The following is a 27,695-nucleotide window of genomic DNA, read 5'->3' on the forward strand; positions in this document are numbered from 1 at the left end:
GAATTGGAGGGATGGGGGAGGATTAAGACAAAATTGGAAGAAGGTGGAGCTCCTCTCTGGCATGGGGTGGTAGGTCTGTCTGCATCAGGATCTTATGAATGCTACTGTGCAGTTTGGTGCACATGTGTGTGTGTTTATAGGTGCAAGTGAAAGGATTGGAAGGCTAGTGGGACAACATTTTCATTTAGCCTCCGAAAGCTGCTTCCTTGTTAAAGCTTCAGAGAGTTTGAGCATTTCCAGAGGCGTCTCACTTCCTGAAGAAGCAATGCCCCACAGCAAGGTCCTTCGCCTCATCCTGCTGACACTGTCTGGAATCCTGGTACCTTTTGTGAAAACTGGTATGTTAGGTTTCTTTTCTCTAGTCACCATTACAGCTAGACCACTTTTTACTTGTTTTTCTTTCTGTTCTTCCCCAATCACAGTACTTCTGTTCCAGGTAAAGTGGAGAATTCAGTCAGTGTATTGATAGCTATCCCTGAAGAGGTTTTTGAGAGCATAATGGTAGCAAAAAACCTTTTGGAGTCACACTCGTCTTTTTCGGAGAGAAAATAACAATTCATTTCAGCGAGATTGTATTCATTTGGAAACAACGGTGCCTGGAACCCTTGAAGCTACCTGTTTGGAGGAAATGGCTTCTTTAAATCAGGACTGTGTATTTTTGTAATTCCAACACCATGCAAGTATGCAATTTGGTATTGGCTGTAGAATTCAGTGTCATGAAAATCATGGCTGTTCTGTAGGTTTTTAGTGAAATGAGTATCAGGTCTGGAAAAAAGCATGTAGTCAATCTATGGAGAAATCTCAAAAACCAAGCAGGCAGAGTAAGAGATTCAGTGGCCTGGAGTCAGGCTTTCAGGGTGATTTCTTTCCCCACCTCTTGTTTAGTAGACAGATTTGACTGAAACAAGCAGACTGATGCTAAAGAAGTTAACTTGCATAATATATAGACTGCAGGCCTCCATTTTTCTTAATGCTGAATTTACAGTATTCCCCTTTCTTTCTGAAGCACGTTGTATTTTGTTATTCTTAACTGCCATCTAGTCTGCTTCAATTTATGGTGACCCTATTAAGAGACCTCCAAGTCACCCTATTATCAACAGGCCTGCTCAAGTCTTGCAGGAAGTCAGCACTGCACTTCCTTTGTTCAGTCTATCCATTTGTAATGTATTCCTCTTTTCCTACTGCCTCCCACCTTACTAAATGTTATTATTTTTCTAATATCTTCCCATGATGTGACCAACGTATGACAGCCTCCATTTAGTCATCTTAGCTTCTATGGAAAGTTCATGCTTAATTTGCACTAGGACCCATTTTTTGGTCTTTTTAGCAGTTCATGGTATCCCTATAACTCCTCTCCAGCACCACATTTCAAATGAATTGATTTTCCTCCTATCAGCTTCACTGTCCAGTTTTGACAACTATATAGAAACTGCAAATATGATGGCATGGGCAATCCTGATATTAGCATTCAATGATATATCTTTATACTTCAAGATCTTGTCTAGTTCCTTTATATCTGCTCTTCCGAGTCCTAGTCAACTGATTTCTTAACTGCAGTCTCCATTCTGATGAATGAGTGAGCCAAGCTATGGAAAATCTTGAACTATTTCAACCATGTACTTTAATGTTATGTAAATCAACTGTGGTCATTATTATTGTTTTCTTAATGTTCACCTGCAAACCTGCTTTTGAATTTTGTTCCTTGGCTTTCTTCAGTAATCATTCTAAGTCTGCTATTTTCTGCTAGTATTATGCTGTCATCTGCATATCTTAAATTGTTGATGTTCCTTCTTGCCATTTACATACACAATTTATATACACTTCCTCCACAATATACCCATTACAAACTATAAGAAGGGAATTAAAAATAGTCTTGTAACACATCTTGAGCTAACTAATTTATTTTAAACATTGCTAATTGGTAGACTCAGATAAGTCCTTTTGCTCAGCAGTAAAAGGAGAATACAGTGTTGGGGAAATGGTTAGGCAAAAGTATGACTTAAAAGTGTGGGTTTAAAAGTAATTAATGACTGTAACCCCCATCCCCACCCTTCTTTTAAACCTTTAGTTTCAAGGCTCTGAGCCAGTCCTGTGCTGAAAAGTAGTTTTTTGTCATTATAGATATATGGGGAAACAGAATATTGCAGATGTTTGAGGATGGACCCTGGACAGTAAGCAATTTGTACTGTATCTGGCCTGTCTCTTGTACATAGGATTCAAGGGCTGGAAACATTAAGCTTCTCAGGCCATGTGTGAAAACCTTTGTTTCAACAAACTGTCTAATACATTGCATTTGTGGTCACTGACTAATTTGCTGGTAAAAACATGGTGAGGGTGATCTCTGTCCTTTCATCTACATCTCAAGATGGGCTCAGAGAATGCTAAGAAACATCTTTAAGATTATGAAATTTAACGTGCAACTTTACTTAAAACGAATAGTTTGCAAAAGATACCAGTTAAATATTTTTCATTTTGGGAAGGTTCATCGCTTTTAGGGACAGCACAAGAAAGTGTTCATGGCTAAGACTGTAGCGGAAGATGCTCATAACACATATATGCCATACCAGATGCCACAATTTGGACAAAAGGATACCTGATGATGATGATGATGATGATGATGATGATGATGATGTTTATGTATATTTATATAGTGCCATCAATGTTTACAAGTAAAACAACCAAAAATAGTGGATCCTGCAAAAATATTCATTATATGCGTGCACACACAGAGAGAGAAGGAGGGGCTAATAAAGCTATTAAATGATACAAAAATTTTGTATAGCAAATTATCCAGATAACATACAAAAAATACAATATAATATAAAGCAAACTAACAAATACATATAACCAAAATATACAAAATTATAAAACAATATTAAACGTTATGAAAATTCCAAAAAGTTAATTGAGAGTTATCCTGTAGGTAACCTGGACCCAAACCATGTAGGGTTTTAAAGGTAAAAGCCAACACTTGGTACTTTGCCTGGAAACTAATTGGCAGCCAACGGAGCAACTTTAAGATTAGCATTGCCAGTTCGAGATCATCCTAGGCTCTGAGATACAGGAAAAACAATGAGGGAAGGAGCAGTCTACAAATGTTCAGGGAGGCAATTCCAAGAGTTTGGAGCAGTGAGTGAAAAAAGATGAAGCTGAGCCAAGGAAGAGGATATGTCTGGATGGTTTTCCATATTTGAAGTTTCAAACAGTTGAAGTGGCATCATTTGGTCTTAGCAAATTACATTATGCATACCCAGGAACAATAACAAGGACTCAATAGTGGTACGATTGTCTTTGAAACTAGATTTTAGCAATGTCATTTTGTTACAAAGTAAATTCATCCTTTTCTTTTAAGTTTTGTATCCAGCATCATGACTCTCCAAAGAGATGACCAAACTTCTCCTTATACCAACCATCTCTGCATGCATACACACAAGTGTGTGTGTGTACTTTCTTTCTCACACATGCACTCCCCAAAATCTATGCTTAGTAGGTTGTATGTTCACTCATGCATGATCATCATGCAAGTTTGAACATACCTTACTTAGCAATGAATTTGTAAGCAGGCTCAGGTAGAAAAATCTGTTTGAGATGATATTAAATCTCTCTCTAATACTGGTTGTGCTATGGCTTATTCCTGTTTTGCTTTAATATTATATCTGTAGTGGGACTGACATGCATTTACAAACTGACATCTGTATTCTTGAGCTCATATCATCCTGCCTTGTGAATTGGTTGACTAGGATTTGCTTCTTCTCCAGCACTCAACACATTAGACTTCAGCTTTCCTTGCAGGTATGGCCTTAAAACATAAATAGAATAAAAGTAGGGAATAGGTAGATCACAGGAGAATCAGATGAAACCCAAATGTACGTTTGTATACCCCAATTTGTAAGACCAAAATCCCAATGACCCAGTATGCCCCAACTTGTTAGACCACAATATTTAACATAGAATCATAGATTTGGAAGAGACCACAAGGGCCATCCAATCCAACCCCCTGCCATGCAGGAAATCTCAATCAAAGCACCCCCAACAGATGGCCATCCAGCCTCTGCTTAAAGACCTCCAAGGAAGGAGAGTCCACTACACTCTGAGGGAGTTTGTTCCACTGTCGAACAGCCCTTACTGTCAGGAAGTTCCTCCGAATGTTGAGGTGGAATCTCTTTTCCTGGAGCTTGCATCCATTGCTTCGGGTCCTAGTCTCTGGAGCAGCAGAAAACAAGCTTGCTCCCTCCTCAATATGACATCCTTTCAAATATTTAAACAGGGCTATCATATCACCTCTTAACCTTCTCTTCTCCTGGCTAAACATCCCCAGCTCCCTGAGTCGTTCCTCATAGGACATGGTTTCCAGACCTTTCATCATTTTAGTCGCCCTCCTTTGGACACGCTCCAGTTTCTCCACATCCTTTTTAAATTGTGGTGCCCAGAACTGGACACAATATTCCAGGTGGGGCCTGATCAAAGCAGAATGTCTAAAACAGTAGTCATTTCTGTACGTCACATGCACAAATAAAAATACCAAATCTGAAAATTACAAAGGAGATTAATTTTGCTCCCATTGTGCCTTGGCTGTTTTAAATTTATTTGCCATTCTCAACCTACCTGGCAGAAAGTAATTTCTCGCCAAGTCCCAACAAAATGATGAAAGGGGGCCCAGCCAGTCCCCTGGTATGCCTAGATACATACAGAGTCCTGGCTTTTTTGTAAACAAGTTTATTTAACATTCAGTACAACTGTGGTGCTCTGTGCAGACCTATGTTTGAGCCTGCACCCTCACAGACTTCCCTTTGTGCCCATGAAGAATGCCCTCTTTCATCCACACACTGGCCATATGCCCATTGTGGCTACCTGAGTCCGGACAGCTCCCTCTTGGTCTCCGAGTACATTTTGGGTCCTTGCTTTTCAGTGTCAGTGCCTCTGACTGTCCACAGTAGAGCCCTCCAAAGTGAGCATGGAGAGTCTGATCTCAGCCCAAAAACATTAACAATGTTTTAAATCTTTAGTCGCTGCAGACCAGCCAAGGGCTTGGCCCTTGATCACCTTTTCCGTACAATATTCATACAGAAAGCAGTTGGGCACCCAAAACCTCAAACTTTCTGCAAACATAAACGAAAGCAACTGAATCAACTATCTGTGCAGATGTTTCTTCCATACACAGAAGCTTCAGGCATAGAATGAGCCAGTATTAGATTTCTATTAGATTAACATTCATTTTGCTACAAAGGAAGGCAAGAGAACACAAGACTCTGTTCTGGAGCACACAACTCAAGGCTGACATTTTAAGATTTCAGCCTGCAGCTAGCATGAGGGATTGATGGCTCCATCCTGCATCAAAATGAGTGGGCTTGAGCCTGTGCAGAGTATCATACCATACCCTTGATTCCTACTCACATAGCTAAGATTCAGAAGAAAGGTTCACAGGGCTAAAATCTAGTTTAAATAAGGTGCCTGTGGATAATCTGCACATTAAAATTACTATATATACTAAAAATTACTAGTCGAGAAATTTTAGTCAAAAAATAAACCTCAAAAACTTGGGTCAACTTATTCACAGATCAGTGTAAGTACTGTACATTAGCTTTCATCAAAAAAGGAACCATCCCCTTCTCTCAGTGGAGTGGCAAAAGGCAAGAGCTTAATCCATCCCAAGAGAGCCTAAAAGAAGCACTGGTCCCCTCTGTTCTCACCTCTGTGGCTCCTCTTCTGGACTTTCTAAATGCCTGGATGGGAAAATAGTGACACTTCCCCTCAAAAAACCAATGAGAGAGTAGAAGGGGGCCAGTGCTGCTTTGAAGTGCTCCCAGGATGGACTAAATTTTCACCTTTCACCACACTACTCAGACAAGGGGATAAATCCTTTTTTGATAAAAGTTAATGCTGTACCTTAATTCTTGCTTTTACGTTTTTGACATGTGCACATTTTCTTAGTCCTGTCTGTGCCTGGTTGCCTTCCCCCACCCCCCAACTTTACACATGTACTATTTACCATAGCTCTCTCTTCATGTATCAAACATTTAGAGTGAGGCCCAAATGATTATGTCTGTTGGAATTTTTTTAATTCTTTGGCACTGATTTCATTTGCTTCATTCTTTACATTCCTTGGTTACATGTCCCTAAATTTTACCCTCAGTTTATCCATGGGTCATATCAAAATCCATAATTTTGGCCCTCAAACCTGCCCTTTGCTTATACATGAGTTCGTTTTATACATGAGCAAATACAGAAAGCAGCCCTTTTTCTCATTCATTATAATCAACTTTATCCCCATTTCTATAGCATCTAATGGAGACAGAGGATATAGGTGTGAAAAGACACTCCCTATTGAATAAGTGCTGCTCTGATAGATATATGACTATCCTGTGTATTTATGGCATCCAAAATGGCTGTGCCAACCCTGTATTGGGCAAATAGCTCTACCTTAACTTTAAAGCAATTCTAGGAATATGTATATGTATCTAAAGCATTGTAGGGACCTGTAGAGAAAGATTGTGTTGCTCATATAAAGTCAGTAGAAGGTGAAAGGAGGGCTACTTTACACAAAGGAGCACTGACAGCAGATAGCAGAGGTCAACAATAGCAGTCAAGTTGTTGTTCCTCCAAAGCCACCTGTACACTCCTCTCTCTTGGAGAACATGGCTCTTATTCTCTAAACTGTGGCATATATATATATATATATATATATATATATATATATATGGTGGATGGTGTTATCCTATCACCAGTATTGAACTAAGATTGAACTAGCATCACAATCAGTTTCAGTAATAGCATTTGGAGAAGGGAGACCATCTTGACTTTATATTGGGCAGAACAGTACTATGGCCCTGGTTGGAAGGAGAATGAGGTGCCAAGTTAGGTTTAGAGTTGGGCTTTATTGCTGGAGGAAACATGAGGCAGAGATGATACCACAAGAATACTCCTTATGATCAATTCTAAGGCTTCCCAGTACTCCCAGCTATAAGTCTTTCCATTTTTTGTAGGTGCATAGGCAATGCACAGGCAACATTGATGCTTAGCCATCACTAGGATCTGCAGTCCCATATTTATTTGCCCATTCAACCATCCCATATTCTTTTCGCTTCTTTTCTATGCCTTCAAGTGGTTTTGAACTTACGGTGACCCTATCATAAGGGTTTCTGGGGCTGAGAGTGTGTGGCTCGCCTAAGGTCACTCAGTGGATTTCCATGGCTGAGTGGGGAACTGAACCTTAATCTCCAGAGTTGTACTCCATCGCTCAAACCATTACACCATGCTGGTGCTCATTTTTGTTTCTCGATAGTCTTTATAATGTGTGGGATGAACAACCCAGAAAATTAAGAGATCTTTGCAAGCAAAGGTAATTGTGTCTGGCCTATCCATCCATTTCCCATCTTTCTGCCACTTTCCCTCTTTCTCCCACTTCAGTTTTGCAAACTTTGCACTGAATAGAATCCATACAGATTGCATATAATGAATGTTTACCAAGTTGTGAGAAGCCTGGTTCTAGCTTCCTCAGGATGTTTTACTACCAAAATTGGGAACAAAATGGCATCTTAATTTCTCAACACGGTCATAACATCTGTACCAGAGTTGGAAAAATGTCCATGTTGGCTGAGAGTTGCAAGCCAAAAGAGGTGGCATTTCCACTTTCTGCCTCTGCTAACATACATGTTGAGGTAGTAGTTTTTCCATCCCAGTTTGAAGAACAAATATCTAATGCTGCAACTGTCACAGTAGAGGAGTGCTACGGTGTGTGTCATGTTGTTTGGCAGTACATCTGATGTCATTAGACAGTCTATCACTTACTGGTGTCAGTGTCTTATGTTATGTCTTACAAATATCCTTATATAGGAGGTTTATGTGGCTTCTGGGTCCTTAAGTATTGGCTGTCCTCACTCTAGACACCTGTACAGATATCTCTGTGAAGAGCCAAGTCAGCCTGGGCAAACTTGGAAATCTCTTGCCTGCAGATGTATCATTTGAACAGCAGTAGTGGGAGAGGAATCTTGATGACTGAAAAAGCCAGCCTCTCCCCACCAAATAGCAGGATCCTTAAAGACATAGGCTTGATACTTCAGTATTTTTATCTTAATGATTCTTTTGCCAGCATTCCATTGTGCTGTGAGTAGCAGCTGCTTCCAAATACTGAGCCTATAGCTCACTAGAACTGAATTACCAGTTTTATATGAGAGGTACTAGAATTACATTATCTAGCTTGAGATGAGGGTTACCAATAGGCTTTTGACCAATACCTTGTCCTATGGTTTCAGTTTAATAAGTATGAAGAGAAATATAAAAAAAATTGCCTATGAAAAATATAGAAAGATAATGCCTTGGTCAGGCCTCACCTAGAATACATGTGTTTTCTGGTTCTGGGCACCAAAATTCAAAAAGGATGTTGACAAACTGGAGCATGTCCAGATGAGGGCGATTAAAATGGGGAAGGGTCTGGAAACCATGCCTTATGAGGAAAGACTTAGGAAGCTGGGTATGTTTAGCCTGGAGAAGAGATGGTTAAGAGGGGATATGATAGCCCTGTTTAAATATTTGAAGGGATGTCATATTATTATTATTATTATTATTATTATTATTATTATTAAACTTTATTTCTAAACCGCTGTAATTATACACAGCGCTGTACAAAGTCGGGGATATTACATGGATATTAGAGCAAGCTTGTTTTCTGCTGCTCCAGAGACTAGAACACGGAACGACGGATGCAAGCTCTAGGAACAGAGATTCCACCTCAACATTTGGAGGAACTTTCTGACAGTAAGAGCTGCTTGACAGTGGAACACACTCCCTCAGAGCATGGTGGGGTCTCCTTCCTTGGAGGTCTTCAAACAGAAGCTGGATGGCAATTGGTCGGGGATGCTTTGGTTTGAGAGTTCCTGCATGGCAGGGGGTTGGACTGGATGGCCCTTGTGGTCTCTTCCAACTGTATGATTCTGTGACTCTATGATTTACTGAATGTGTTTGAATGCATTGTCCACCATATTCAGCATTTCCCTATAAACAAGAGATAGGCAGTGTTAGCTGAAAACTAGTGGCTGTCAGTTGGGCTAGCTGTTCTCCCTTAGCTTTGTGTAGTTATTTGTTCCAGGCTAAATTCCTCCTAGGGACAGAGTCTATCCATTAATAGAAAGGATTAATGCCATAGGTATGTACATTCATAGGATCAAAGTAGGCTATACAAAGTGAAACTGCTGGTCTAGCTAGTCTAGTATTGTTTACAGTGACTGGCAGAAAATTTTCCAGATCTCAGGCATGATTGTTTTCCAGGCCTAACAGAGGATTCAGAGTACTAAACCTGGGACTGGCTGCTTGCAAAGCAGGTGCTCCACCATTGAGCTACCACTCTTCAGTACTTTACATGCTTTACATATATGCTGCACAAAACAGATCTGTTGCCTGACTCTCCTTTATGGAGACTCTGAGCCAGTGATCAATATAATCCTGTGTCATTGGTTCACCCAACTCCTTCCAATCATTTTAGTGGCGATGCTGTGAATTAGAGCTGTGTTCCTATACACTGTTTGCCTTTTTATTTGCTGTCTTGAAGAACGAGGCTTGCCCTAGTTCTGTCTGTTTATCTTATACAGTGTGTTCCTTTAAGTAAAAAGCTAATTCATCTCTTGTCTTTTGGCAAGATCTTGTTACCGTTGGGCCATAGCTATATGGCCAGATGGCCATCTCCTACTATTAGAAAGCTTTGGATTCTCTGCTCCATCTTTTCAGCTTGGTGTGACATTTTCCAGTGGTTTCCGCAGGGCTCTGCAGAATGTCTCCTGTTCTTGCGAGGGCCTCTGCTCCATCCCACCTGAACAAAATAAGCATTGATTTCTGCCTTCTGGGTCCAGCCCACATATAAACAGTAGTGGCTTTTTTAGCTGCTCCAGAGTCCGTTTGAGGGGAAAAACAGGACATGAACTGCAACATCAAAGAAAATGTCATTTTCTTGGAATCTCACCTGAGAAGGCATCACAGGGGCACAGTCAGGGGAGGATCTGGGTTCCTGTCTCTCCTGAGTTCTGGGGCTGTGTGTCCGGCCGAAACTGCTCTGCTGGCAGCAAAAGTCTGCTTTTGGGAATGAGAAACTAACACTGTGCGTAGGGAAAAGATTGCCAATGCAAAAGCTCCATTAATCCTGCAACTTTGTTTTATGTTTGCCCCTTCTTGGACTCGTTTTTTTAAAGCATTGCAGTGTTATTTTTTTCTGGCTGTAAATTCAGGTCCTCAGAGCACACATCAAATAGAGATAAATCAACTTGTATGTTCAAGAGCTGGCAGGCAAAGGACAACCGGATTACAAATGGTGTTGCCAGACTGTATTTGAGCTTGGGCTCCTTTGCAAGTTTAGCAACAAGAATGGAGCTGGACACTGCTCCGCATCCACTTCTCACTTTCCACCACCATGATAACAGAACTGAGAAAGAGAAAGATCTCTGGAATTTTATCAGAAAAATGTCTTTCCATCAAATGCCCCTTAGCTCTACTGCTATGTGCCCTGCCAGGATAGGGATCTTTTGGTTTGGAAGTGTTCAATCCTTTTAAAAAATTATTTCAGTTCTTTACACTTCCCTCACTATTTCTGCCTTGTTTATTTTTCCAAATAGAGACAACAAAAAAGCAAACAAAAGTACAGCAAGTTTTTCCCCTCTCCAATACAATTGCTCCAAGTGCCGTGCTCCTAGCATTGTATCGGAACTAGTTGAGTAAGAAGAATTAATGGCTCCAGGCACTCTTGTTAATGTGTTTGTTTTGCTATCCTCTTTTACATAATCTCTAGTGCTGTATTTTTTTTTCCATACGGCTAGACACTTTCTTCTGTGTTTCTTTTTCTGTGTACAATCAGCCGTCCATATCCATGGATGTTTTTTATCCACAGATTCAACCATCCACAGTTTGAAAATATTCCAATAAGATATACATTTCAAAAAGCAAGCTTTGATTTTGCTATTTTATTTGGGGGACACCATTTTACCATGCCGTTGCATTTAATGAGATTTGAGGTCCAAGGAGTGATTTCTTCTCCTGTACTCAGCCTGTGTTTCTCTTTTTGTAGCTTCATACTTTTTCCTTCATCCTTCTGTCCAGGTCAGCATGTCCAGTATGTGCTGACCTCCACTGAGTGTTTAGTTTTTAGTCAAAATACTTTACACAGTACCACACGAAAACATCGAAACATCAAATTGTACATTTTTTTGTTGAGATTATTTGCCAAAAACATATATTACTTTCAAATATTCTGAACATTTTATTAAAATAGAATGTGAAATCCTGTAGATGGACTCTGTATGTGGGGATGTATGGGAAATCCAATTTTAGTCTTAGACTTTCTAGACTTCTCTCTTGCTCTGCACTGCCTCTATGTGTAGTGTGCTTTCAAATTGTTTCCATCTTAGGGTGCCCGTAAGGTGAACCTAGCATAGGGGTTTCTTGGCAAGTTTCTTCAGAGAGGGTTTGCCATTGCTATCCTCTGAGGCTGAGAAAGTGTAACTGCCCAAGGTCACCCACCCAGTGGATTTTCATGGCTAAGCAGGGATTTGAACCCTGCTTTTTAGAGTCATAGTCCAATGCTCAAAACACTACACCATGCTGGCTCTCTCTATCTGTTGGCCAGGCACTATTTGCTTCCCCAGATTCTCACACTGATGGCTGCGTGCATACAGTATTTTAAAATGTACCCCAAAAGATGCACCCATGGGGGAAGTAAGTACAGTCAGCCCTTTGTATCCATGGATTTTTTAATGCACAGATTCAAACATCCATGGTTTGAAAATGTTTTTTAAAAAGTATAAATTCCAAAAAGTGAATGTTCATTTTGCCATTTTATCTTACTATGCCACTATATAAATAATGGACTTAACCATCCACAGATTTTGTTATCCACAGATAACCCCAGTGGATACCAAGGGCCTACTGTAAGAAAGAAAAGAGGGGAAAAATTTCTCCCTTTTAAAGAAAAATGAAAAGAAGACAACTGGACATGGATTTAGATTGGGGAAGAGGTTTGTGGATGCAAGACTTTACAGATGTGGACACATCCTAGTGTGCACATAGCATGCCATGTGGGGACATAACTGCCCACAGAACAAAAAGGAAAGGAGAGGAAGGAGATGGGTAGCAATGAAGTAACTTTTTCATAGGATGATGATTTAAGTGCACTGCTAGATGTGGCTGAAATTTTGTCATGCTAGAAGAGCAAGCTCTTAAGACTTTGTCCAGCAGAGGGCAGTGCCCCCTATTCTTTGCTGTCTGTTCTGTTGCTACCTATTGCATAAAATGCACCTGGAGATTTGCTGGAAGTCTGAAGGACTAGATGCCATAACCACAAAGGAGGACAAGGCACCATAAAATGTAGGAATGTCAAATGTCAAAAAAAAAAAAAAAAGTAGTAGGACATGACAAAATATAAAAGGAAAAAACACTAATATAAATATAAGTTCATGTTTTGTTATGCTTATAATGGAGGACATCTTGGAATTCCTCCTGGGCAGAAGCCTGACATGTAGGACATGTCCTGGAAAAGAAAGATGCCTGGTCACCCTGGTTTGGCCAGTCAAGACTGACTCTGCCTTTGTATTTGTTTCAACAGAATACCCCCAAGGACCTCTCCCAACGCTGTGGAATGATCCTCCGGAGCTGCCATCAGGTGGAGGGCCCTTAGAAACCACCCCTACTCCTCGCTTCTCAGATTCTCCAGGATTCCCACCTTATACTTCTGATTATGAGCCAGAGGACACAACTCACCTCCACCAGCTGGATACTGGGAATGGTACATGAGCTTGCCAGGGCACTGGTCTCTTTTTCTCTTGCCTCTTTTCTGAAGTGACAGTAATTTAGTGAGTACAGTGTACTTGTGCCATACACGACTGAAGCTGCACGGTGGAAGCAGCAAGTCCCACTGTTTTCAATGGGGCTTGAGCATATGCGGTATTTCCCTTACATAGGGGGTCCAGAACAGATCCCTGCATAAGGGAAGGGTCGACTGTATGTAGAGAGGCCTTGTAGCAACTTTAAGACTTAACTAAAGAAAGAAGTGGGCAGCATGAGTTTTCATAGACATACTGTATATACTTAAGCATAAGTCTAGAAACCTTGGTCAGAAATTGACCCCAAAAACCCGAGTTGACTTATCCATGGGTCAATGTAAGTACTGTATTTTAATTCTTATTTTAAAAAGTAACCATTGTCAGGAACCATCAACCATCAGGAAGCACTGACCTTCTAGTCTCTCATCCATCCATCATTTAGGGTGAACATCCAAGCTGTCTTGGATGAAACCGATTATCTAGACTCATTTCAAACCGGCTTTAGGACAGGCTTTGGGGTTGAGACTGCCATGGTTGCCTTGACCAATGATCTGCGTCTGAGCAGGGGGAGTGTGACCCTGTTGGTGCTCTTAGACCTCTCAGCGGCTTTCGATACTATAGATCACGGCATCCTCTTAGACCGCCTGAGGGGGTTAGGCATCAGGGGCACTGCTTTGCAGTGGTTCCGATCCTTCCTCTCGGGCAGGTCTCAGAGGGTGCTACTCGGGGACTGTAGCTCCAGTAAGAGGTACCTCACTTGTGGGGTTCCTCAGGGGGCTATTTTGTCCCCGATGTTATTTAACATCTATATGAAGCCGCTGGGTGAGATAATACGGAGTCATGGTGCTGGGTGTTATCAGTACGCTGATGACACCCAAATCTATTTCTCCGTGTCTCGTTCGTCGGCCTCGAATTATGATGGCATCTCTTCTCTCAATGAATGTCTTCAGGCGGTAATGGGCTGGATGAGGAAAAACAGATTGAAACTGAATTCAGACAAGACGGAGGTGCTCATGGTAGCGGCCCCGAAACCAAGAATTGGGTTGCAACCTCCAGCCCTGGATGGGGTCACACTCTCCTCCAGTGACTGTGTTCGCAATCTGGGGGTGCTCCTTGACTCGTCGCTCCTGATGACAAATCAGGTAAATGCGACTGTCAGGAGTGCCTGTTATCAGCTTCGGCTGATACGCCAGCTGCGCCCTTTTCTGGAAGTATGGGATCTCGAGACGGTTGTGCACGCGCTGGTAACCTCACACCTTGACTTCTGTAATGCGCTCTACATAGGGCTACCCCTGTGCTTGACTCAGAAATTACAGCTGGTTCAAAACATGGCAGCCAGGCTTGTCTCAGGAACATCTAGGAGGGACCACATTACTCCGATTTTGAGGTCCCTCCACTGGCTGCCTATCAGCTTCCGGGCCCAGTACAAGGTGTTGGTTATCACCTTTAAAGCCCTAAATGGCTTGGGTCCAAGCTATCTCAGGGACCGCCTCCTCCCGTACAATCCTCCCCGCGCTCTCTGGTCCTCTGGGAAGAACTTACTGCAGCCTCTAAAATCTAGGCTTGCGGCGACCTCCCAGAGGGCATTCTCTGCTGTCGCCCCCAAACTCTGGAACGACCTGCCAGATGAGATCCGTCAGTTGACATCATTAGACAGCTTTAAAAAAGCTGTCAAGACAGATCTCTTCCGGCAGGCCTTTCCAGATTAACCATCCCGGCCCAGGTTCCCTGATTCCCTCATTCCTCCCGTGGCCCCATCTTAGTGATGGTTGAGGATCAACAGAGGGATATCAGGGGTTTTAGTTTTTAATTGTTGTTTTTATGCTTTGATATTGTGTTTTTAATATGTTATACTGTTTAATACTGTCTTAAGGGAGGGAGGGATAAAGTGTTTTTAATTGTTGTATTTTATATTTTATTGTTGTCGACCGCCCGGATTGGTTTCCCATAGGGAAAATATTATTATTATTATGCCTGCTAGAATTTTGTAAGTTCTTTGGCATAGTTCTCCTTTGTTTCATCCTTTAGATCCTTTGTTACATGCCCCTAGGTTTTGCCCTGGACTTATCCATGGGTCATATCAAAATCCATATTTTTTGGCCTCAAAACCTGCTATCAACTTATACATGAGGCTGACTTATAGTCGAGTATATACGGCAGGTCTACTTCTTCAGATGCATTTAGTAAATTAGCGAGTTGCAGCAGGGATACTGGCTGGTGTCCTCCCACTTCCTTTCAAGGCAGTTGTGATGAAACCTTTTCCTTCTATGTAAAACACATTCCCTTGGGTGGAAAGTGGCTGGAGGCCACAGCAAAAGCATATACAGTGGATCCTTGTTATACGCTGGGGTTTGGTTCCAAGATCCCCCGTGTATAACAAAATCCGTGTATGCTCAAGTCCCATTAAGTATAATGACATAGCAAAATGGTGTCCCTAATAAAAAATGGAACATCAAGGTAAATTTATACTTTTTTGGAACATTTTCAAACCGTGTATGCTTAAATCCGTGTATAAAAAATCCGTGTATAAGAAGGGCCGACTGTACCCCAAAAGGGAGGAAAAGGTTCGTAACCTTTTTATCAGTGGGAATAAATCTGGTGTGGATACACCCCTTGTGTACTTTGTGAATTTGTCCCCCCAAATCCCATAACATCAAGCAGCATGGTGGCCGGGAAGGGAACTTTCTGACTCAATGAGCTAGTGTGAGTATGCATTAGCAGAAGAGAGAATAGAAGAGGGGTCACTCCTTATCCCTATGCTCTGACCTAGATTGGTCTACCCACTAAAAATAGTTGTCAACAACTGGCTTAAAGAATATGACAGAAGGGTTTTATAGACAGTACTGCTTAGGTTGATCCAGCACTAGTCAGTGATATTATCCTCCTGCAACTGTGGTTTTTAGCAGAAATATATGCTGGAATTTGTAATCCAGTATCACGCAAGCAGATTTTTCTGTTGTCTCCACATTTGCTGTGTTGCATTAACCCTACCTCCTAGTCTGATCCAGAGAATTCTCTGAAGGAGATTTTGAAAGTATGCAGGGAGGAATTATACCCTCCCTATTCCATTGACGGACAAATTTCTATCAGCAGGAGTTAAATGCTATACAACGCTTAATGTGTACCTCTGTGCATTAACTTTCCATCAGCCTTTTATGTCCTGCTGAGTGAGTCTCTCTTCCTCCCTCCTTTTGTTTTTTACCTGCAGGGTCACTGGGTCCTGGAGCCATTGGTGCCATTGTGATTGCCGCTTTGCTGGGCACATCTGTGATTGTGGCCTTGATTGTCATCACCCTGCGAAAGTTTTCAGCTTCCTGAAATCAATAAAAAGTTATTTTTTCCTAATATATACTTGTCCAAGAACCCTCCTTCTTCTGTGCTTGTGTTTTCTATGTGTAAGAGATCCTTTAGCACCTGTATTTCTCAAGCATCGCAAGACACCCTGCCCCTTGAATGACTTGATATTGGGGCTACTTTACTTGTTGATTTCCCCCCCCTAATACAAAGACTTTTAAAGTATCATGGTTCATCACTGCACCAATGAACTTTTGGAAGGTACCTATGTATAGATTAAGTATCAAATTACGGAAAATAATATGGCTTTATTTCACATTAAAGTATAATTAAAGTAGACAAGGAGCTCATGCATATTTTGGAAATAAGAAAAGCATATACCCAACCTCAATATGCAAGGCTAGAGCTTAAATAAAATTGTAACTTGGCTGTTCATTTTTTTAATGTTAGTAGCTGTGGAAGGGTGAGCATAATCTGTATTTATTTTCAGGGGAAAAAACTCTTAAAATGTTCTGTTTTCATTAACCAAAATTTATTGTTGTGTTGCTATTTTTTAATACCACACTTGTCTTGGGTAATTTAAAAATACCTTGAGAAAGTAAGGGAGAGAGAGAGAGATTAGAAAGTCCTTCCATTATTTGGTTTGTTTGATATAAATATGCATTAAGGTGGTGAGGGCTGCATGTATTTTAAGTATCAGTGTAAAACTTGACTGGCATCTATCTGATGACAAAATTCAGCAGAGACTTTGGTCTGAGAAGTGCATGTTGACTGAGCTAAATCAGCTTTAAGCCTTTGATAAATAATAAACAGCAATAATAATAATAATAAAAAGGAAAGATACATGCTGGTATTCTCTATGGACCAAAGAGCTGTTCAGTGTCCACTTTAGCTGCAGTGTGAAAGGCTTTCTTGAAGCTCCAGATGCCTTTATCATATTAGTAAATAGGGATTAGTGAAAAAGGGTAAGTGGGTCTCTGATACATATGGGGTGGACTTCTAAAGACATTCACATATTCCAGGAATGGTGGGGTGGTGGTGATTTTATTGTACATCAGATCATATACAATTTGACTCAAAGTTGATGTTTCTTTCAATGTATGAAGAAGTTCAAGAACAGTTTCTCCATGAGGACTTCATCTTATTCCTCCTTGCAACAGCTAAACTGAAGGTAGCTACACACTGGAAATTCAGCCCGGAACTGAGGCATAAAGATTTGGTTTTTGGCATTGTCTAAAATGTTAACACAACAAAGCATACAATAAGGCCAGCGAAACAAGATGTTCTTTTTTTCTAAATTTAATTCTTTTTATCTCACAGATCAACAAAGATATACCAGCATCCCTTCCCCCTTGTCTGATTTAGTGTTTTGGAAAGATGTGCTGATCCGATTTAGGATAGTAACAGTGTTATAATCTCCTTTGTAAATGTTTAGCCTGTGACTTGGTTAATATTTTTCAATGCTCTTATTCAAGTCTTTGTTGTTTTAGTGTCTTACAAGCTATATATGTGTACTTCCATAACAATAAAGAGTAAATAAAAAAGTGCAACCATTATATACCAGTCTGACTGAAATGTAGATCAGCAAACTTAGATGAGCTCCTGTAATAAGTAAGAAAAGCCATGGTTAGCATAGTAAGTGGACTCCTGGTATCTGCTGGGGTTTGGTTCCAGGACCCTCCATGGATACCAAAATCCATGGATGCTCAAGTCCCATTATATGCAATGTCATAGTATAATAGTATACCTTACATAAAATGAAAAACAAAACAAGGTTTGCTTTTTGGAATTTAAAAAAACATTTTCAAGCCATGGATGGTTGAATCCATGGATGCAGAATCCACAGATACAGAGGGCCAGCTGTATTAATGTTGTTAACACTGGATGTTAACAATTCACAAAGTAGTCAGGCAAGGCTGCATACTTTCACCCTATCTGTTCAATTTATATGCAGTAAATATTATATGAGAAGCAGGCTTGGACACAGAGGAAGGAGAAGTGAAAATAAGACAAAGGATCTACAATCTAAGATACGCAAACAATGCCATACTACTAGCAGAAAACACCACAGACCGAAATTAACTACTAAGGAAGTTCTAGGAAGGAAGTGCAAAGGCCAGCTTACTGTTGAACATAAAGAAAACAAAAATAATGAAGATCTACACACATACAACCCAGACAATTAGCTAACATAAATAGTAAGAGTTCTAATACCTTGGATCATACAGATGAGAACAGAGACTGCAGTCAAGAAATCAGAAGACGACCAAGAATGGGGAGGGCAGCTATGAAAGATCTAGAAAGGATCTTAAAGAGAAAAGATATACAACTAAGCATGAAAGTTAGAATTGCACAAGCCATTGTATTTCCTATAACCATGAATGGATGTGAGAGCTGAACAATTAAGAAAATGGATAAGAAAATAAACTCATTTCAGATGTGGTGCTGGAGAAGAGTGCTGAGGTTACCACAGACAGCCAAAAAAATCAAACAAATAGGTCCTAGAAGAGATCAAGCCGGACAAGACGATAAAATTGAGGCTGTCATATTTTGGCCATGTCATGAGAAGCCATGACTCATTAGAAAAGCCGATAATTATAGGAAAGGTGGAGGGAAGTAAAAAGAGAGAAAGGCTGCATGCTAGATAGATGGACTCTCTTAAGGAAATTACAGGTATGAATCTGCAAAAACTAAGAGTAGTGTCAGATAGGTAGTCTTGGAGATGTCTCATCCACAGGGTCGACATGAGTTAAGATCTTTTTGAAGGTGGTTAACAACAACAAAAACTGGGAGAAATAAAATGAAAGGAATACAGACAAGAAAATTTGTTATCCCCCCACCACTGTTTTATTCAGGTGCACTTGTAATCTGGTTTTGAAAAATACATGAAATCACTTTGTGCTGGTTACTGTGACAATGGAGATTATCACATGGGGAAAAGGATGTCCTTGTCCCATCCAACATTACTCTTATCTGGTCATTATCCCGACACTGAGGTCAATTCATCACCATTTACCTTCATTTTTCATTAACAGAATAACCTGTTAATACTTGTGATAGGGCAATTCCTCATCGCTGACAGGATAATCACCGGATAAGTGTGACGTGTATGATATTCGTTCACGCAATTGCGATAAGGATGGGATAAGGATGGGAGAGCGATCCCCTTCACTTCTGTCCCTGTCCCGTCCCCCATCTGATAATGCCAGGGCTATAGGAGCTTTTTTTGGTGTTAAATGCAAAAGGAATCACCAGGCTTTTGAAATAGTGACCTGCACTACTGGGAGCTCCTAAGGGAGGCAATGTACCCCTTTTTGCCCAGGAGAGGATGATCCTGCAGGAATCTGAGAGGGTCAAGGGCTACAGTGGGGGTCTTCACTTTTCCTGCTCCTGGGTAAACCCTGATACTGTACCAATAACAGGAAATGTTTTGCTTTCTATATCATAGCCAATGCACATAATATTGCATTGTACAATTTAAAATGGTATTCAATGGGGAAAATAATATACAGAAGGCCCTACACATTCACTTGGGTTAGGGGCACAGGACCCCCATGAAAGTTTAAAAAAACTGCAAATAAAACTACTGTTTTGGGTTTTCTTTTTTAACTTGAGAGAATATTTCTCTGGAAATCTCTAGGTCTTCTAGTGCAGTTCCATGGTCAACATCAGCTGGAGGCTGGCCATAAAATTGCGCTGGAGGATCTACAAATGCTTAAAGAAGCGTTTTCTCTAGGAATCTCTAGGTCCTCCAGAGTGACTCAGAGTAATGTTGGCAGATCTAGTGATTCCTATAGAGAATACATCAATTAAATCTGCAAATAATCAAATCTGCATAAGTTAAAGCTGCAAGTTTAAATGCTATTTAACATTTACATGAAACCGCTGGGTGAGATCATCCGGAGACACGGGGCGCGGTGTTATCAGTACACTGATGACACCCAAATATGTTTCTCTGTGTCTCCGACTGATGCAGTGACCAGGGATGGCATCTCTCCTCTAGACGCTTGTCTGGAGTCAGTAATGGGCTGGATGAGGGAAAACAGACTCAGCTTGAATCCAGAGAAAACAGAAGTACTCGTGATAGGTTCCCCTGGCCCGGGGATGGAGATTTGTCCACCTGTCCTGAATGGGGTCACGCTTCCCCTGAAGGACTCAGTTTGCAGTCTGGGGGTGCTTCTGGACTCATTGCTCCACCTTACATCTCAGGTGGATGTGACAGTCAGGAGCACTTGTTATCAGCTTTGGCTGATACGCCAGCTGCGACCCTTCCTGGGCCGGGGGGACCTTGAAACGGTGGTACATGCTCTGGTAACCTCTCGGTTGGATTTCTATAACGCGCTCTACATGGGGCAACCCTTGTACCAAACTCGGAAGCTTCAATTAGTGCAGAATATGGCAGCTAGGTTAGTCACTGGATGCTCCAGGATTAGCCACATAACACCTATTTTGCAAGATCTTCATTGGCTGCCCATTCGCTTCTGAGCCCAATAAAAGGTGTTGGTAATGGCTTGGGCCCAGGGTACTTGGAGGACCGCCTCTCCCCATATAATCCGCCCTGCACTCTCCAATCGGCCGGGAAGCAATTGTTGAGGGTTCCTGATACGAAGTACACCGTGACTGCACAGAGGGCGTTTTCCAACTCGGCCCCGCAGCTTTGGAACTCTCTTCCCGGCGAGCTCCGCTTGGTTACCTCCCTTGACCTGTTCAGAAAGAAGCTGAAGACCTTACTCTTCCAACAGGCTTTTCCCCATACGCTGTGATTTCTGCTCTCTCCCCGTTACACTAGCATTTTCAGCTAGTTATTGTTGTGGTTTTTAACCTTGTAATTTTTATCTTGTTTTTAATACTCTGATGTATTGTCATGGATTTTTTATGTGGATGCTGTTTGTAACTTTGTACATTGTGTAGTACCTTTGTTGTAACCTGCTTTAATCTCTTTGGAAAAGCGGGCTATAAATAAATATTATTATTATTATTATTATTATTATTATTATTATTAAATGTGGAGGGCTATTTGTTTTAAAAATCACCTACTTAGTTATCTACATATTTCACTAAGTAACATCTCCCAGCATGACCGCCTCCCAACCTACTTTACCAGGCAGCAGCTGTACTGAGAGAGAGAGAGAGAGAGATGGGAATCAGTTTAGCTGGCAGAAATTGTTTAGGAGGGCAACATTTCCACCCGCTTCCCACCACCGAATGAGGCTGCAGCAAGGAATTGTGATAAGGTTCCTGCTTCTGATTATCACAAACTCTATCAATGGTAGGAAATGGGTGAAAAAGTGACTGATGCATGCCCTGATCACCAGCAAAATTGACTTCCATCTCTTGATGTGGCTGCTATCTAATAAAATAGCTTTGGGAAGTACAGTATTTACCATCTTGGCAACAGTGCTACAATCATGACTGTGTGAATACAGAGCAGCTAAGGATCTGTAACTCTAGGTGTCAAATCCATAACTGCAACACAGAATGCCAACCCTTAATTTTATGCCATGTCCCATGGTTGAATAATCTTTCTGACAAGACAACTGTAAGGCTGAAACAATTCAGAATGGCATAGTTAAATGGCTTCACTGCTGCTCATTCCCTAGTTCTGGTTTTAAGGTGGTTAGACAGAAACAACTACCGAAAGAAGACCTAGAGCCAAAGTTAGGCTTTCCTTCAAATGGTGACAGAACAAGAAATTATTAGCACATTTCAATTTACACCACTAAAAAAAAGAACAACAGTTCCTTCCTCCCCCACACATAAAATTTAACAGGTGATAGTCATCCAGATTTGTACTACGTTGTACCTAGAGATATGAAGGTCCAGGAAAAAAATGAAAAATTCAAGGGGGAAACATCTTGTCCTATTTTAATGTCTTTTCTGGAAAAAATTGGGGGTGGTGGTGTTATGGAATAATATTATGGATACCATTGACTACTAAAAAGACAAATGGACCCAAGATCAAGTAGGCCTGAACTCTCACTAGAAGCCAAGATGACTAAATTCAACCCATCCAACTCTGAACATAACATAAGATGACTTGATTCATTAAGAAATATGATAATGCTGGGTAAAGTGGTATGAAAAATACGAAAAGAGAAAGACCACATTAAAGACTGATTGAGTCAATCAAATGGCTCTGAGTTCCTGAGACTTGGGCAGGACTGTTAATGACAAGGTTTCACAGGGCCCAGTCCCACTATTGTTTAAACTGGATTGTGTCGAATCACAATCCAGTTTAAACCACTATGGTTCCCACTTGGGAATCGATTTGGAATAGATTCCAAAGGGGGGGCATGCTTTTCCCCCAGTTAGCCCACGTCAAAAAGGTGCTGGGTTTTCCTGTTCCTTTTTGGGCTGAATTGATTTATTTGACAATAAATCGATTCAGCCCAGTGGGAACTCAGGGTTCTCCCGGCCATACCTCCCTCCCTCCCTCCCTCCCTCCCCTCCTCCTCCTCCCCTCCTGAGTCCTGTCTGGGGGCCCTGGCAGTGGCGGCGGCAGCGGCAGAGAAGGCTGCCAGCCGGGGCTCAATGGACGTGCCTCCGTCCAGCGTACCTCCGTCCATCCTCCAATGACATCCAGGACGAAGGCATGTCCAATGAGCTCCACTGCCGCCATCGCCTTTGTCCTCCAGGCTGCCGGGGCTCATTGGACATGCCTCTGTCCTGGACGTCGTTGGAGGATGGACGGAGGCACGCTGAACAAGGCCCATCCATCAAGCTCCGGCCGGCTGTTTTGTCCGCCACTGCTGGGGCCCCCAGGCAGGACTCAGAAGGGAAGGAGAGAAGGAGGAGGAGAGTAGAGGAAGGGAGGAAGGAAGGAAGGAGGCATGGCAAGAGAGGCTGGGGAAGCCTCTCCTGCCATGTCAGAAAGGAGCCTGTCAAAACAGGCATGTCAATTCCTGAAAGGAATCCTGAAACTGGTGCAAACATAGTGGGAACCACTGCGTTTGCTGAACTGGTTTCAGGATTCGGTTCAGGATTCGAATCTGCAGGTAAGTGGGAATGGTCCCTTAGATGCCTCTCATTTATAAGGTCACCATAAGATGAAGTCCACTTGACAGAAAACAAATGTATATTATCTCATATCATTGCATTTCGTGGGCCTGGTTCCCTTTTCTCAGTTCTTTTTGTGGGAATGAGTGCTTTAATATTCGCTTGACACTATAAAGGACTAGAAGAGGCAAAATAATTTTCCTTGTTTTACCTATGCTGATAGTTCAGCTTGCTCTTCATAAACTGACAAAAGCAAAGAGGTTTCTTATTAGTTCAGGTATTCCTTACAGTTTAAGACTCAGAAGCTCCATTTGTAACAAATAAAAATTTAAAAAGCAAATTCAATTTGTGATCATTTTCTCAACAAGCAGTACTTTTCATATGTTATATATATTCCTAAATTAACAAAATGACTTACAATATCTAGGTATTGTCATATTGCATTCAATTTGTCCTAAAATTACCAGGTTTTTCTTTATAAAAGAGTAAGAAAGAAAGAAAGAAAGAAAGAAAGAAAGAAAGAAAGAAAGAAAGGTTTTAAAAGCCATGCCTCAATGGCTTAAAGATTTCTGGAAACTTTATATCTCTAGTTATATCCAGTGGTGAACTGAGACTACTGGTGGATCAAATTCCTAATCCTCCCTGCAGCTCTTCATGCACCTCACAGATTCACACCAAAAAGCAGATTTGGAAGGAAACAGAGGAAAGAAAGCAAGTTAATGGCAACTTACACAACACTGCTGTTCTAGCCCAGTACCTTTGGTTGCCTTTTGTAGCCCCAAATGGAATGTTTCTTCTCTCCTTTCTGCTACTTTCTCCATCTGACTTTGTTCACTAGGCAAATAAATGCAATATCCCTCCTCCTTTTTAATCTGGCTCTAATAGCTGGGTGAAATTTTTTTAAAAAGTTATGGACTAGTACAATGAAAACATTATTTGTCTGGATATTTAAGCAAAGAGAGCCTTTGAAGGCAGCCTAAAGAGTTTGTGTGCTTTGCAAAGGGTTTCAGCTTCTAGCCCTGACATCTCCCGCTGAAAGATTTTGGTCTGAGAGCTGCGAATCAGGCAGAGAGCGAGCAGAGCTAGCTGACTTGGTATATAACTCTTCTGAATTTCCTGGGGAAAGCTTGAATTACAATATACACAAACCCTTGTTTATATAACCCTTAGTTACCCCCTATGCCTTGTGGAAGGGCACCTGCTGTGAAGTGATCCTTCAGCAGTGGCTGGGAGTCCATTTGCAGAACTAAAACTAGTCCATCAACTTTGCCATTCCTTGAGAAGTCAGATCTATATATCGTGATACATGTCTGGATTAACTCCCATTTGGACTTCTGTAATGCACGCTACCTGGGGCCGCCTTTAGAAAATGCTCAGAAGCATTGGTGGGTTCAAACTGCTGTAATCAGAATGTTGACTGGGGCCAGTAGTAGGGAGCATATAACATGTTTGTTAAAACAGCTCCATTGGCAACTGGTTCACTTCCAGGCACAACTTGTCATGACATATAAAGCCTTATAAGGCTTGAATCCAGATTATCTGAAAGAATGTTTTCCCCGATATGAACCTGCCAGAGCTCTAAGATCTATATGGGAAGGCTTTCGTTCGGCCCTGCCACCATCAAAGGCACAGAAGTCAGCCTTCTCAGTGGCTGTTCCCAACCTCTGGAACACCCTTCCACGGGAGGTTAGGCTGGCTCCCTTCCTCCAAAGATATTTTTCGTTAAGCAGGCTTTCAATGTATAAGTAGGGTTTTTCTTTTGTTTTTTGTTGAGGATGTGTTATTTATCTTTTAAACTTTTGGTGGTTTTTAGAATAATTTCAATGTGTTTTATGAAGTGAATTAACTTGTTTTTAAATTTGACTGTACAGTGGGCCATCCCCATTTGCTGTGGTTAGGGCACAGGGCCCCTGTGAAAGTTGAAAAACCGTGAATAAAAAAAAACCCCTTCTTTTTACCTGAAATACCACCTCTCTAGGAATCTCTAGGTCCTCCAGCACTGCCCTGTGGCCAACATCTGCCAAAACTTGACCATATAATCATGCCAGAGGACCTACAAATGCCTAGAGAAGTAGTAATCTCTAGATCTCCAGCAGAACTCTCTGGTCAATTTCCAGCAGAATCTCTCTGGAGGAACTAGAGAGAACATATTAATCAAATCCCCAAATAATCAAAACTGCAAAAGTCAAAGCCACAAATGTGGAGGGTTGACTGTACTATTTCTGGAAGCTGCCTTGGGTCCCACTCTGAGAGAAAGGCAGCATATAAATGAAATAAATACGTAAACGGTAAAGAAGGTTTTGGAGTGTTTCCATTGAATAAACACCAATTATTATTTATTTAACACTTTTAATATGCAAAATGCTTTACAATCTTTTAATCTGTTGGTCTGTCTCATGTTTGACCATGTGATTGTCCTTTGACAAATTCTCTCTGTTGATCATTTCTTTCCTTCCAGAAACATCTTGTTGATGCTTACAACATTTGCATTAAAAGAGGAGATACGTCCCTGTTCCTTTTGGCTTTTAAAGCTTTTATATATACACCAGCTGAAAAGTATTATACACAGACTGCTCAACTGATGTGCATCAGTACATTATGTTCAGACAATATTTAATTAAAAAGTGTGCCATCTTTTATGTTAAGACTTCTGAGTGTATGTACCTAGCATGAATATTGGAAGTGTATCATCCTCCAATATTGGCAAGGATGCTTTCCATTCAGAACTCTCTGAATTTGAAAGAAATATTGTTTAAAGCACTCTGCTTAGAGATCGTATATACACCAAGGAAAAACAGTATGTTCTACTGAACTTGGCTGGTCTGCTCACAAATGAGTTCTCTAGATTCTCAGATGTAGCATCCCAAAGAATGTAAAGCATGCTGGTTTAGCATCCCAAACATTGCATACTGCTTTTGTTTTTAGTTTAACAGATAGACAATTTCTAAGTACTGGAACCAGACCCAATGAAAACTACTTATGGGAAACTCATCCATGTCCTTCTTTACTCCATATAATCCAATGTAGAATTCATTTAGGAAAGTCTAACTATGTAGTATTCACTCTGCTATCTTCTTTCAGCATCCCTGCACTCTTTATTTGTGGGAGCTAGTGGTAGGCTATTTTTCAGAGGAAAAGCTGACAAAACCACTTCTGAATATTCATTGCCTAAGAAAACCCAAAGAAATTTATGGGATTGCCATAAATAGGCTACTTGAAGGTACACACACATAGGTGACAATAATGTGTGTTTTGGTAATAAAATGCAACTGCAAGTGGATAATCATGGTCAAAGTGATATTTTTTTTTACAAAACAGAAAGCTTTGGGCCAGGAATGAGAGACAATTTGTCTGGCTCGGTATGTCCATTTGTAATTTGAAAACCACAGGATGGTTAGCAGGCTTGGTGCTATAAAATACAGAACTGCAGCTTCTAATTCTACCTTTTATTTTAAAAAAATCTTTCCTGCTTCAGTATTACCCTCTGCAAATTGAGAATTCAAAACTTTCTTCAGGACAGATTAAGAGTGCAGATAAATTAATACTGTTAAATATTTTGAACCAGAATAGACAGAATTGCAATTCAATTTTTTGGCAGGTTCTATCAGTGCATTCAAAATAGAAACACCTATCAGTGTTGTCAGTTCAAGCTCCATTCCTAAAGAGAAGCTTCCTGAGTGTAGAGGTGTGGATGCAGTCAGTTTATAGCACACCATTTTAAAGGTGTGATGCCCCTGTGTTCCTAATCCCCTAGACCCTATCTTGCAACCAGAAAATCAAACATTGCACCTTCTTGTATCATTGGATGGAACGTTACAGAATCAAGCCACTAGCCTCCAGAGATTTGACATAGTTTTTTTCAGTTGTTCAGTGCTCACTGTTTCCTTACCATGCAGAGCTGACAAATTTACTCTTTGGAGTTTGTAGTACATTAGAAAAAATACTTTACAGCTCCCAGCTCTGTACAGGCACAGGGCAGCATCATCTCTTCAAGTGTGTCTTCAGAATTATTATCCATGCTTTGTCAAATATGCAAAGAAACCCACTAAGTTTATAGGTGGGTAGCCTTGGGCATCTGTGCACCTTCTGTGTATTGAATCCCATTGTCTCAGCTTCTACCAGAAATTACTTTTCACAAAGAACAGATAACTGTGCGATAATCACTGTTTGTTCCTGCTGCTCATCTTCCTCCGTTGACTGTCATCTGACTTGTGCACCCGAAAACACTCTTTCAAGTTCTGAGATCGAATCTTGGGGTTCATAATCTCCTCACCCATAGAGCTGGGAAACCAACCTCTTTCTTGATCATGCAAACGTTCTCCAAATATCCAACCTGGGTTTAAAAAAATAATAATAACATGACAGCCAGAAGAAACAGGTGCTAGCACAGCTCAATATATCAATAATATCATAATATAATACAAGTTCAAAATGCAATGCAATACAAGAAATCTTTTTTAAAAAACAACAAAAGAATCATAGATCATACCAGAATGTATTAAGAGAAAGCTGGTTACATAATCTTTTAAGTCTGAAGCAGATGCTACAACTCAGAGAGGCTTATAAGAATTCAGCTTTGTGGGGATTGCAATGCTTTGACATTAATTT

At 40.9% G+C, this 27,695-nt stretch overlaps 2 protein-coding genes across 2 annotated transcripts in view; one reads left to right on the forward strand and one right to left on the reverse strand.

Moving 5' to 3' along the window:
- Positions 1-265: 265 nt before the first annotated feature.
- LOC149318353 (protein SNORC-like) lies at positions 266-16,115 on the forward strand. Its single transcript, XM_089509515.1, has 3 exons — positions 266-338; positions 12,581-12,760; positions 16,006-16,115. Exons 1-3 carry the CDS (start codon positions 266-268, stop codon positions 16,113-16,115), a joined length of 363 nt encoding a protein of 120 aa, XP_089365641.1.
- A 9,302-nt stretch (positions 16,116-25,417) lies between these two features.
- LOC149318354 (ephexin-1-like) overlaps positions 25,418-27,695 on the reverse strand; it is a 46,629-nt gene continuing 44,351 nt past the window's right edge. The window contains exon 13 of the mRNA XM_089509516.1: positions 25,418-27,420. Coding sequence (XP_089365642.1) covers positions 27,248-27,420 — 173 coding nt within the window. The 3' untranslated portion in view covers positions 25,418-27,247. The remainder of the gene's footprint in view (positions 27,421-27,695) is intronic.

Source organism: Sceloporus occidentalis, unplaced genomic scaffold, assembly GCF_023333645.1.
Source record: "Sceloporus occidentalis isolate IW3139 unplaced genomic scaffold, rSceOcc1.0.p SCAF_2, whole genome shotgun sequence".
Lineage (NCBI taxonomy): Eukaryota > Metazoa > Chordata > Lepidosauria > Squamata > Phrynosomatidae > Sceloporus > Sceloporus occidentalis.